Genomic DNA, 12,615 nt, shown 5'->3' with positions numbered 1-12,615 from the left:
CACTTAGTGAATTGACTTGAAGCGATCTCGAGATTTCCGGACATTGGTTTGATACAAGAGCATTTGCAACAATTCACACCTTGCATGAGTGTACCCACCTTTGCGAAATGGAAACCTTAAAAAAAAAACGTGTTGGAAATTGATCAACTTAACAAGGTTCACATTCGAACGTCATCACGTGTAGAGATACATCAGAACATTAGAAAAATACTGAACAAGATTATCTGGGTACTGATGAAGCTACACAGTTTGAATTTTTGGAATTGACAAACAAACAAGCATTCTGCCAAGGTTATGATTATCTTGTACAGAAGTTGGAGACGTAGTCTAAGAACAAATTCTTCAATGCGTAGATACCTGACAGAAAAAATCAGACTTTCTCAGTTGGCACAGAATTGAAGTTATTATCTAAAAATTTACCACAACACGATGGATTGGTAACCCCTAGAGAAACGTGAGACTTTAGGGAATACAATTGCACCATACCGCTACCTGAAAATAAGCTCTTTGATGTCAACCGATAGAGGCCTAAAACCTTCTTCTAATGTCACTAGAGTAAATTTAAAAAAAGAGAGTAGCGAAGACAAAAACCTGGCGGTGGAGTATCGTAAAAGAGAAAGAAAAAAACAAACTAAAGCAAAGCAAAGCAAACAGTCAGGTTAGGGAACAACTCTTTATCATAAGCATCAGATGAGCTTCAATGACTGAGCAATATTGGGCTAATTAATAATCCTGCTGACCTCGCACCAAATCTCCACTAAGAACATAGATGGAATTCACCATCTACAATTCACTCCATATCTATTTATGGACGACTTCGAAAAGTTTCATCTTCGTCTTCATCGACGGCTTCCAAGAGCTTCTCCTCTGTGGCAGTCTCTGAGGGAGCAGGAGGAGCACTAGATTTCTGGGAGCCAGTGATGCGGGCAAGAGCCACAAAAGAGAAACCACCGAGTACATTGTTTAGAGCACGAAGCGTAAACACACCGGTTTTGAAGACTGGTGGGGGTAGCTTATTTGCAAGAGCAAATTCCAGACCGTTCAAGGACTGGTAGCGAGAGTTGCTGCTCAAACCCATGTGAAGACCCCAAGTGATAGCGTTTAAAAGTGTCGGCGGAGGTTCATTTTGCACAACAAATTCTGGATCCATCTTCTTCCTGACCATTAGTAAAGTATTCGAGATGGCTGTACCAACGAGTCCTGCAAAGAACCCAACCACTGCAAATTGTGCACATTTGTATATAAAAGTACCTGCACGATTGACTAAGGAATAATTTCCAGGCTCGAACATATGTCCAGCTGGACAGCCGGCGAAAATTCCTGGAAGACGAGTTACCACGGCTCCAGCAGCGCTTGTTGGGGCTAGCATGTACATCAAACTGAAGTTTACTATGCAACCCACCACGAGTGTGCAGAAGACGAAATCAAGCTCATTCAGACCAAAGTTGGGCCTAGAAGCCATGTCGCCAAGAACGCATGCTCCCACACCAACAACTTCTTCCATCAACACCTTGAAAGCAAATTGGGGGTCCGCACGAACCCTGTCATTCCAGCCTTTCCAGAATACACCAAATATTCCGCCAGGGGATTTTCCTTCACTTTCACCTTTACCAGAGGAGTCACCTCCGCCTCCACCCCCCGAACCACCCCCGTAAAGGCCTGCGCCATTTCCGCCACCTCCGAGACTTAAACTTGGCTCGTCGCCTCCAAGGGCTCCAGAGGAAGCGGAGGCCCGTAAGTGTGGCATATGTGAATGTCCTGGAGAAGACGATCTGTGAGGAGGATCACAAACAGCATATGCTGGACCTGCCCTAACCAACCTCGAATTCAATCAACAATAACTATTTGGAAATCAACGCCTCAGATTTCGTCTAGATTAGTGTTAAAACTTGAAAAACAATGCCCTTGAAACGCTACAGAAGAGGAAGTACCTGAAATAATTGGGTTCCTTCCAAAGCATGATATGGAAGTGGACTCAAGAGAGCACGAAATGCGTCGCCTGGAGATCCTAGACGAATTTAGAGAGGGAGACAATTCCACCGTGATGCCCTGCAAGGAAGGCAGTGTTACCAGGCCAGCCATAGCTGAAGCCATGACGAGATCCAAGCCACTGTTATATGATGCTGCAAGGTTTCAGGTTTCCTGTAATACAAAACACAGCCCGGTTCGGAAGTGAAGACCACAGGATAATAATAATGGCCACTATAAAATGTTGCCAGACAACTCAGATGACTCTCAAATGACACTGAACCATGCAAGGACCTTCGACTACAAGAGGGTACATACTCAATGCAGTGGAGTCGGAATCTGACTGATATATACGCAACAATATTCAAGCATTGCGGCAAAAATTATAATATTGAGATTGCAAAATTCATGATCCACGTACCCGACCCTTCAAAAAGTCCACGGACGACACAAAATGCCACAAAGAACATGGTCACAATCCCCAGACTAAAAACCTGAAGACGGAAACTCGAGTATTCCAGTCAGGAAGAAGTGAAGAGAGACGTGACAAAATCTGATGTAAGTTAGAATATAAAATCAAAAACCAACAGGTCACTACGACGCATCACTTATGACACCTAAAGCAATTATGCTTTCTTTAATCTTCATAACCATAATTCCCGGCATATTCTCAACTACAATCGCGAATGATGAGTTCGCCAACAAACGCGACAGAATGCAACTGTGAGTTCTCACAATATGGTGACTAAAATCGAGGCACAGCTTTCAGAGATCGAATAACTGCAGAGACAATGTCATCCGATCTTCAACCCACGGCCAGAGAAACACAAAAATAGAAAAAAAGAAATAGACTACCACAATTCTGCACCTTCTATGCACACCCTAACACATCAACCGAAAGCTAGAGCACCATCGTTTCGCAATAAGAAGCAAGCCAACCCAAAAAAAAGCAATAACCAAACCAACACACATGAGACCTAACCCGCACGATCCAACTCTTGAAACATCTCCCGATCACCAAACACACACAATAAGCTCCGATAATCCAAACTTACCGACATCAGAAGATGATAAACCCCTCAATGCCCACAAAGCCAAAACTCATACAAAACTAACACCATGCTATGAAACACAACCCGATCGTGAAATATACCTTCTTCCTCCTCCTCCTCTTCCTCCACCTTTGATACCCCACCGTTCAGCACCAAAAAACAAGGGTACGAAAGCAGTGGAAGTCACCCTGGCAACATACATGAAGCCCCGAATCGCAATGAACCGTGATGACTCGCACTTGAAATGGAAAGATAGAGTGCTGCGAATGCAGCAGAAGACAATCAGAGCCCCCAGTTTGCTTAGCCAAGTCAGACCTCAAAGCTTAGGTTAGTGGCATCCACGCCCATTGAGCGACATGGACGCGGGTCAGCATATATCTCATAAGGTTCGATTCAGACGCTGTTCTCGATTCTCCAGCATAGATTCCCACTATGCTAAAACTCGACCTCAGTCGTGTGACAGTGGCCGCCAACCCAAGTGCGAGATGCGCGAGTAATTACCCTTCGCCAGTTGGACTGGGCCCTTCATGGCGGGAATCTGCCACGTAGTTCCCGCGAGGACACGTATGATTCTTTTTTTTGGACGTGCTGATTGGGCTGCACCCCTTGGTTGGTTCAATGGCCGGTCTCTGTTTGACCGGCGTGGCCGGTTGAAGAACGGCACACTGAATATGTGGGAAGTGATGGGATGTGTGAGCTTAGAGATTTAGTGTGGGTGAAATTCTAGTGTGGGTTGGCTAGCTTGGTCATATGGATGGGACTTCAGCCCTGCAATTTTTGCATTGAATGAAAATGAAATGCCATTTTGGAGCCCCTGTTGCTAAGTCCCACACCATTGTTATTCACTTTATTTTATGAATTTTCAACACCAACAATAGAAGAAATAAAAAAATAAATTGTCAACTTGACTATGGTTATCTTTTGTAATTTTCTGAGTTGTGGTTGTTATTAGGGGCTCCAAAACGCCACCAAATTTGGTGGCATTTTCATTTATTATTATATCCTTTGTACATATTAAATGCCTAATAGGTAGACACTTAGAAATTTATCATGCATGCATACATTAACTTTTCAATCACCACTTTGACACACAGATTTAAACAACATTTGATTAAATTATAACAACATGACTACATGTGTGATGAAAATTCTTACACATTCATATTGGCAGTTAGCCAACTGCTAAGTCAATAAACTTAAAATTGGCATGTTTGCTAATGTATACTTATAAATCATGTAATAATATTTCCCAAAAGAAATAACTCTCTTAAGCCTGAAATATTTTTCTAATTGCTTTACAATTTCTGGTACTACATCTCTAAAAAAATTAATTTATATAAGATTTATTTCATTTTAATTTGTATTCATTCACTGAAACAAATCTATAAATATGATTCTTTTAACTGATTCTTTTTTAACTCACAAACTGCATACAAGAAGTCATTGTGTAAAATTCTTTAAATGCATATTTTACCAATATATATACATACATATAATTTGATTGGCTTAAATTTAAAACGATAAATGTATCTACGATAAGTTGTTTAGCTTCTTCTCTTGTTAAATTTTCTATGCAGCAGTAGTAAAAATGTTAATCATTTAATTTTGAAGTATCTACAAATAAATACTAAAATATAACCATCTATATAGAATCTTTTAATTAAATATTGAGATGTAACATTGAAATTATTTAGAGATAGATTGTTGAGGTAAGTAAGTTGATACTAACATAAACTGTTACAAAAAGAACTCATAAGCACACAGTTTTTAATTATAGATAGAGATAGGAAGTTTTCTTCTAATGATTCATTTCTCATTTAATTTTTAAATCAATATACAATTTTTTCTAATACATTTTTTCATTGCTTTAATTCCAGATCCCTTACAACCTTAAGTTCTTGATTAGTGTTTTTAGTTTTATAATATGAATATTATTTTGAAATATTTAAATAGAAAAGCACAAATATATATATATATATATATATATATATATATTAGTTAAAAAAATATTACATCTTTGAAAAAAAATTAAGATAAACCCAAATTAATAATAATATAAAGAATATTTTTTAAAGTTAGTTCTTTGGTTTTTATAGCTTTTAATTTTATTTCATTGTCATTATTTTGTAAAAAATTAACATTGAAATTTCACATCTTCCATTATGAAACAAAAAAGGAATTGAATTAAAAATAATATATGGTATTAATGAATATTATTGATATAAAATGGTATTCACTCAATAAATAAATATATTATATTTTTGTAAGAAAATTTAAATATTACCAATTTAATTTCTTATTTCACCCACAAAAGACTTTGAAAAAAATGTTTTAGAATCAAATAACATTCTTTGAATATTCATATTTTATATTGTAAATATCATTATTACATTAAATAAGAACAAACCATTGTAAATAATAAATAAAAATAATCTTAGCAAAAGTGGCATTAAATAAAATTGATTATAATTAGACCTCTATTCTAATTGTACTTACAAATGGTACATACTTATTTGCACTGATATAAAATTTAAAAATTAATATTTATACATAAAATTTACATTTAGTTGGTACAAAGAATTAGGTCAAAAAAGATACTTGGCTAGAACAAATTTAAATTATTATCATCCATATAGATGATATATATCTAGTTATTTTTTAGAATTGTTTTTTTTTATAAGTGTCTAAAACCTACTCTCAAAGAACAATTTAAAAAAACAAAACAAAACAAAACAAGCAAACAATTTTTTCATTTCACATGGATCTTTTTTAAAAAATAAAAATATATTATATTCCAATATTTTGAAGACATATTATTATTAGTTGGATAGAAATTTTTGTGCCTATAAAATATAAAGCTTGGAATAGAAGAGTTGAGCTTAGACCTCCCACTACACATCTTTCATAGAGAGAAGGGGGAAGGAGAGAAGAAGGAAGCATTAGTTGAGCTATAACTTGCATGTTCTTTATGGACAAGGCTACTATTGCTACCAAGGCCATGTTTTTCTAAAATTAGATCTAGTCTTGATTCTAGTTAGATTTAATAATAATAATAAATTTGTATAAATTTTACTTATTAAAAATTTATAATCTTATTTTTTATTGATAAAAACTATTAATTTCTAATATTTATTATTTTTATTATAATATATGTATCAATAATTTATTTTAAAAGATATCCAAATAATAATAATAATAATAATACTAATAACTCTTTTGAATAAGTTTACTTTGTGAATATGATTTTTCAATGTAGGATTTCAAAAAATAGCATTGTAAAGAGCAATTTGTGAGGATATTTAAAATCACATAAGTTAAATAATCTATTTTTTTATAATTTTTAAATGAAAAACTAGTTACATAAATATATTTTGTATACTAAAGATTTTTAAAGAATATATAAAAAAGATTGATTAATATAAAATCTTATAGTACCTTATTGTAATTTAAGACTTAAATATTTGATATATATATTAAAAAAGATAAATCACCTCAAAAGATTAATTATTATTTTATTTTATTATTTAATTTATAATATTATGTGATATATCTAATTTTATAATGTTGAAACCATAAACTTTGTTGTGTAAACAGAATTTGTACTATACTTATTTTTTAATACAAATTTCATTTTCAAAATATGAAAATATCATGAAGATATCTGTATTAAAATAGAAGGATTTTTATTTATTAAATATTATATTCAATCCTAAATTATAAAAAAAACACAAGAATAAATATTTTATATTATATAATATTAAATTATTTTAATATTTATATTAAAATTAAAAATATGTATTATTCTTTTTAAATAGTATGTTTTTATCATTTAGAAGAAGTACTCGATATTTTAATCTCATACAATTCTTTACATATTATTTTTTATTATTATAGAAATACTTTGAATATCTATCATAGGTTCCAAAACCATCATAAGATAGTTAATAAGAATATGACTTCTTTTTTGTAATCTACTTGCTTTACTACTATTTCTTTTTGAAAGTGTTTTAAATTTAGTAATAAAAAAATAATCTCTACTATCTATTACTTTTATATCATTATTATTACATGCCTCTTTTGTCTTTTTCTTAATTTTTTTTTTTAACTCTATAATTGATTTACTACGCACTTCTATGTCAACTTCATTTTTTATTTCTTAACAATCAACAATTAAGTTTTATTTTATTTTTTTTCTTCATGAGAAAGAATTTTTAAAACCACTTATATTACCTAAAGTAGAAGATAACACCATAGCTCCTAAATCTCCTTCTTTGCTACCAAAATATGTTCTACATAATTTTTACCCTGTAGTTGCATGACAATCTATTTAAAAATCAAGCAAGATTACATTTTGGTGCTTGCTTAAGTTGCCTTTCATTGCATGCTTACAAAATAATATGCATCATCTTGAAAAGGCTCTGGAATAACACACCGAGGTTTAGGATCTTTGTAACCTTAAGACTTCACCTACCAAAAAGTATGTGTAGAAGACGGCTCCAAAAAGTCTTCTTTAAAAATATTCAAAGCTTTTCAAATACTTGATCAATTATTTTTTTCTATGGTATTAATGGATATAATTTATTATTATTATTCTAATCCATGTAAATGTAAATGGTGACAAAATAAATCACAAGATGCCACATCAATCAATTCATTCTTCTTTCTTTCAATTTTTTTTATTAAATCATTCAACCATTTATTTGATCTACCATAATATGATTCAATACTATTATTAATATCATGATCGGCATAAAGTAGGCATTGTAATCCTACAAACCATAGATCTACAATATAAAATGATATATCATAGTAAGTAAAAAATGCATTCAAAATAAATAAAATATAAAAAAATGCTATTTAAAAATTTTATATTTTTTTATAAATTAATTATTATGTTTAATAAAAATTAAAATCTTAATTTAGTATATTAATATAAAAATAAATATTATCATATTTAAAAACTTAACAAAATCTACTTATATCAATAAATTCCAAACAAGTGCAAGTACACACATAAAATATTATGGATTTATAAACTTATCATATATTTCAGATTTTTTTTTTCTCATATTCTCTTATTTTTTATACATTAAATTATTGAGATACCTTCGCTAATGCATCTTTTGCATGTGAAATAAAAAATTATATACATATAATAAACATTTTATTCTTTTAATTTCATTATATACCTCACATTTTATAAATGAATCATCTCATATTTGTTTTACTGGATTTGTGTTTCTGATTCATTAATAAGTAAAAGGTACACAAATATACTTGTGCATTGAAATGTACATTTTTGAATGATAAATAGTCAAATAAAAAAGTAACTTGATTTTGTTTTTGTTCTTTTATTGCATTGTATATAATAAAAAAAAAGATGGTACCTATGTGAAACCTTTATAATTTATAATTATTTTAAAAGCCAACAACCAATCACATGTATCTTCTTATTTTTATCAAAGAATAGTAATCCAACTTATCAAATACAACCAAGATAAATAAATGGTGCATTAAGTTGTTAATCTCAAATACAGAATCTGCTGTAATAAAAAAATCTTATTGTATTTTATGAGCATTATTTTGTGCATAAAAATTTGAATTCTAGTAATAAATATAATATTTTTTTTAAACTAATGGTAATTAAAAAAATATTATATTTATATAGTAAAAATATTAAATTTATATTTTATAAAATTGATTTATTAAAATTTTAAAATAAATTTTTTATGTCTATTCTATTGTTTTTTTAAAATTTTATCTTTATAATGTCTTACATATTCAATAAATAGGTAATCATCTTTAGAATATGTAATAGCTTTTGTCCATTTAGTTGAGCATAAAAATCTATGCTCTTAAACTACTTGTTTAGAAGTAAGACCATTTTTTAGGTTGGTGATAATCTAATTCTTAAGTTGTGTATTTATTGTGCATTCACTTCAGTTTTTCTTCTAATTAAATGAACATCCATAAAGAATGTCATTATTTTTTTTAGTATGTTTCTAATGGAAGTATATTATTTCACCAATAGATGGATACAATACCAAATAAATGATCTAGCAAGAATCTTTTTATTTTTAGATTTTAAATGATTAACATCTTTTCTATAGTATTTTGGTCTATATGCATAAGGATACCTATGTAATCACAAATTAAATCATGGTTATTGCAAAATAATAATTTTTATATTATTAAAAAGATCAAGTTTAAAAAAATTATAACTTAACATGATTTTATAATATTGAATTGACTCGTGGCCATTATAGATATGAATTTCTTTAGAATATGTGATCAGTTATCCATAACACATGAATACCATCTTCTATGATTTTTTCCTCTTAATGATAATTTTTTTATTTATCATAAAATAAAAACTATTAAAAAAAATTATAATTATAAATTCATCTTAATTTCTTATTATTTCTACTATAATATTTAATTCTTTTGTAAAAAATTGGATTGAAAACAAACTTTTGGATATGTAAAATATTCTTGCGCATTTCCATAATGCATTCTATAATATTCTTATTTGAAAGAAATTTAAAAATTAATAGAATTGATAAAATATTATATAATTTATTTTCAAACAATAAATGAATATACCAATATTAAAATATCAAATTATTTTTTAACATAATAAATTATATAATAATAAAAAATATTATTTTAATATAATTCATATATATATAAAGAAATCTTAGATAGATCCATGCTTTTTAAAAATTGATTCATTCATTTTAACCATCACATAAAATAAAAAATGACCTCTAGATTTATTTTTCCACCATTGGATCCAAAACCAATAAAAATCAACTATGTTTATCATAATTATCATATTATTCATCACGAATAGGTCAATTTATTAAAAACCTAGATCTATTTAAATTTTCCTATATATATATATAATTTTAATATTTATATTATATAAATATGTTAAATAACATGTATTTTTTAAGGACATGAATCTCAAAGAAAGAGAATCCTCAATACACTCTTCTATCACTCAAGAGAACTAAAAAGTCACTCAAAAGATCATGTAATATTAACTAGAATAGCTATTGCCAAAAACAAGAAGACTAGAAAGACTTGAAACAAGACTAAGACTAGAAAAGCATTGACAAGAGTGAAGAAGGCTTCACTCTTGCCTCCATATATACTATCTAACTAAGAGCCACGTGGTGATGTCCTATAGGACCTCCAACATATGTTGATTTTGCTAGCCACATGTCTTATCTTGCAAGGCAAGTTATCTTTGTATGTGCCATGTAGTTGACTTATTCCACAAGCTATTATATGGAGATAACTTGTTTCATAAGCTATCAATACATGGTTAGCTTTTTGGCCAAGTTTCTAACCTACAAACACATATAAAGTCAAAACCGTGTCTATAGAGCTTCTAGAAAGCTTCTCTAAAAGACTTTATGAAATTATTTTATATTTACCTACTTCTACTTAATCATATAAGTAACTATTGAGGTAAGTGTATATGTCTATGATATTACCCCCTTTTCTAGGAACGAGTTCTACAACGAGCGGTCTTCATATGTTGAAGAAGTCCAAGTTGCGACAAATTATATTTGCTACATACTCCGATCTTTGCTCTCTTCAAAGATGGTTGATAGGTCCTTTTAGCCATTTATAATATTTCATACTAAGGCAAAAAGACCACCATTTTATTTGGTCATTGTTGAGGCCTTTATAACTTCCTTCAAATAAAACATTTAGAACACCGTCAGGAGTTGTTCCTACCTCTAATAAAATCACTAAACATCGAGAGTCTCTTCCAAGGTCGTGATACCAAACATGTTGTATCTCGCCATCTATTCAAGTCAAAGACATGTTGTTCTTAAGGATCTTCATAGACTCTGGTAGATATAATCGATAGACAATAGGATTGATTTGTTCACAAATAGGAAAAGGTCTCAGCCTACAATAATCTAATTTATCACAAGGACAAGTAGTCTTGATATTACAATGAAGTAACCATACTTTGTCACCCATATTATATTGTGGTTGCTCCTTGCGATAGGCATCTACGTTGATCTTTTGTTATTTTTGAGCTTCTTTTGATTGTAACTTCATTGTTGTATGTAGCTTTGACAAGCGACTTGTTAAATCTTTTGCCGTAGGATTATCAACTTTTGTAAAGTCAAAAGTATCAAGACGTGGATGATAACCATAATTAGTAAAGAAAGATGTTTGTTGAGTAGAAAAATATACTAGATTATTATGTGTAAACTCTGTCAATAGTAAAAGAGTTGTCCAATCATCTTGATGATAGTTGATGGTACATCTCAAATATTGCTCTAGAATTTGATTTACCTATTCCGTTTGTCCATCAATTTGAAGATGAAAAGCTGAAGAAAGCTTTATATCCATCTTTAGAATCTTGAATAGGATTCTCTAGAATCTTAATACAAATTGAGTCCTCCTATCCAATATAATATCCTTTGGCAATCCATGATAGCGATAGATATTGTCAATAAAAAGCTTAGTTGTTTCTTCACCTATGATAGATTTTGTACATGGTACAAAATATGCCATCTTGGTAAAACGATCTACTATCATAAATATAGAATCATAAGAACCTGAGATTGGAAGATCCATGATGAAATCCATAAAAACAGAAGACCACAGTTGTTCTGAAATGGATAATGGCTAAAGAAGTCCATAAGGTCAATGACGAGAAGTTTTTGATCTTGAGCAAACATCACAAGATTGTACAAAATCTTTGACTACCTTTCACATTTGTGGCTACCAAAAATCCCTGGATATTAGTTCCAAAGTATTATTGTATCCAAAATGTCCTACTGTTGGAAAGTCATGTCAAGCTTGAAGAACATGTAATCAAGCTTAACCTTCTGGAACATATAGGCATCCTTCAAAATATAATAGATTATTCTTGAATTCAAACTTGGAAGTATCATATGACTTAGAGGAAGTATCTTTGATATCATGAACAAGAGGATCAAAGGACATGCTTGATAGAATTTTCTTCACAAATGTTGAATCAATAGTTAATGTTGATTTTATAGCTCGAAGATGAAAATGCTCGGGCTTCAAGAGAATTGATCTTTGTTGATCAAAAGATGCATCTCCTTTTTTTGGTGGAAGATAAGAACGTCTAAAAAGAGCGTCCAATAGACCTTGTTATTTTTTGGATTGATAAGTGATCTTGAAATTGAATTTAGATAAAGACATGCTCTAACAGGCTTGATGACAATTCAAGATATGTGCTTACATGAAGTACTCGAGGTTCTTATGATTTGTATATGCGATAACTAGACTTGAGGTGCCTTCTAGTTAAAGACGCCATTCTTGAAATGAATCCACAATTGCAAGGAGTTCTTTGTCATGGATCTCATAATTAATCTTGGCTGCTAAAAATTTCTTCAAATGGAAAGCTATTGGATGGAGTTTGTCATCTATTTCCATTTGTGACAATACGGCACTTATAGCAAAATCTGACGCATCTGTTTCCATAAAAAATGCCTTAGAGAAGTCAACCCAATATAAGTTTGATGCAGAAATAAATTCCTTCTTTAAAGCATCAAATGATGCTTCTACTTCTTTATTCCACTCAAATTTGTCTTTA

The 12,615-nt window shown here is 30.6% G+C and overlaps 1 protein-coding gene across 1 annotated transcript; it reads right to left on the bottom strand.

The window, feature by feature from the left end:
• Window positions 1–384: 384 nt before the first annotated feature.
• On the bottom strand, window positions 385–3,467 carry LOC112279192 (protein RETICULATA-RELATED 3, chloroplastic). Its single transcript, XM_024513389.3, has 3 exons — window positions 3,122–3,467; window positions 1,932–2,142; window positions 385–1,758 (listed from the first exon to the last, which is right to left on the bottom strand). Exons 2-3 carry the CDS (start codon window positions 2,092–2,094, stop codon window positions 806–808), a joined length of 1,116 nt encoding a protein of 371 aa, XP_024369157.1. The 5' UTR covers window positions 2,095–2,142; window positions 3,122–3,467; the 3' UTR covers window positions 385–805.
• Between the last annotated feature and the right edge of the window lie 9,148 nt (window positions 3,468–12,615).

Source organism: Physcomitrium patens, chromosome 2 (assembly GCF_059467195.1).
Source record: "Physcomitrium patens ecotype Gransden chromosome 2, ASM5946719v1, whole genome shotgun sequence".
In the NCBI taxonomy this organism is placed as follows: Eukaryota; Viridiplantae; Streptophyta; class Bryopsida; order Funariales; family Funariaceae; genus Physcomitrium; species Physcomitrium patens.
This window is presented reverse-complemented; position numbering and strand designations above follow the sequence as displayed.

Bases quoted from the DNA above. Each gene is read 5' to 3' on its own strand.
- LOC112279192 (XM_024513389.3), bottom strand. From the start codon at position 2,094: ATGGCTTCAGCTATGGCTGGCCTGGTAACACTGCCTTCCTTGCAGGGC. The intron at 1,759-1,931 runs GTACTTCCTCTT...CGTCTTCTCCAG, and splicing joins AAGGAACCCAATTATTTCAG to GACATTCACATATGCCACAC.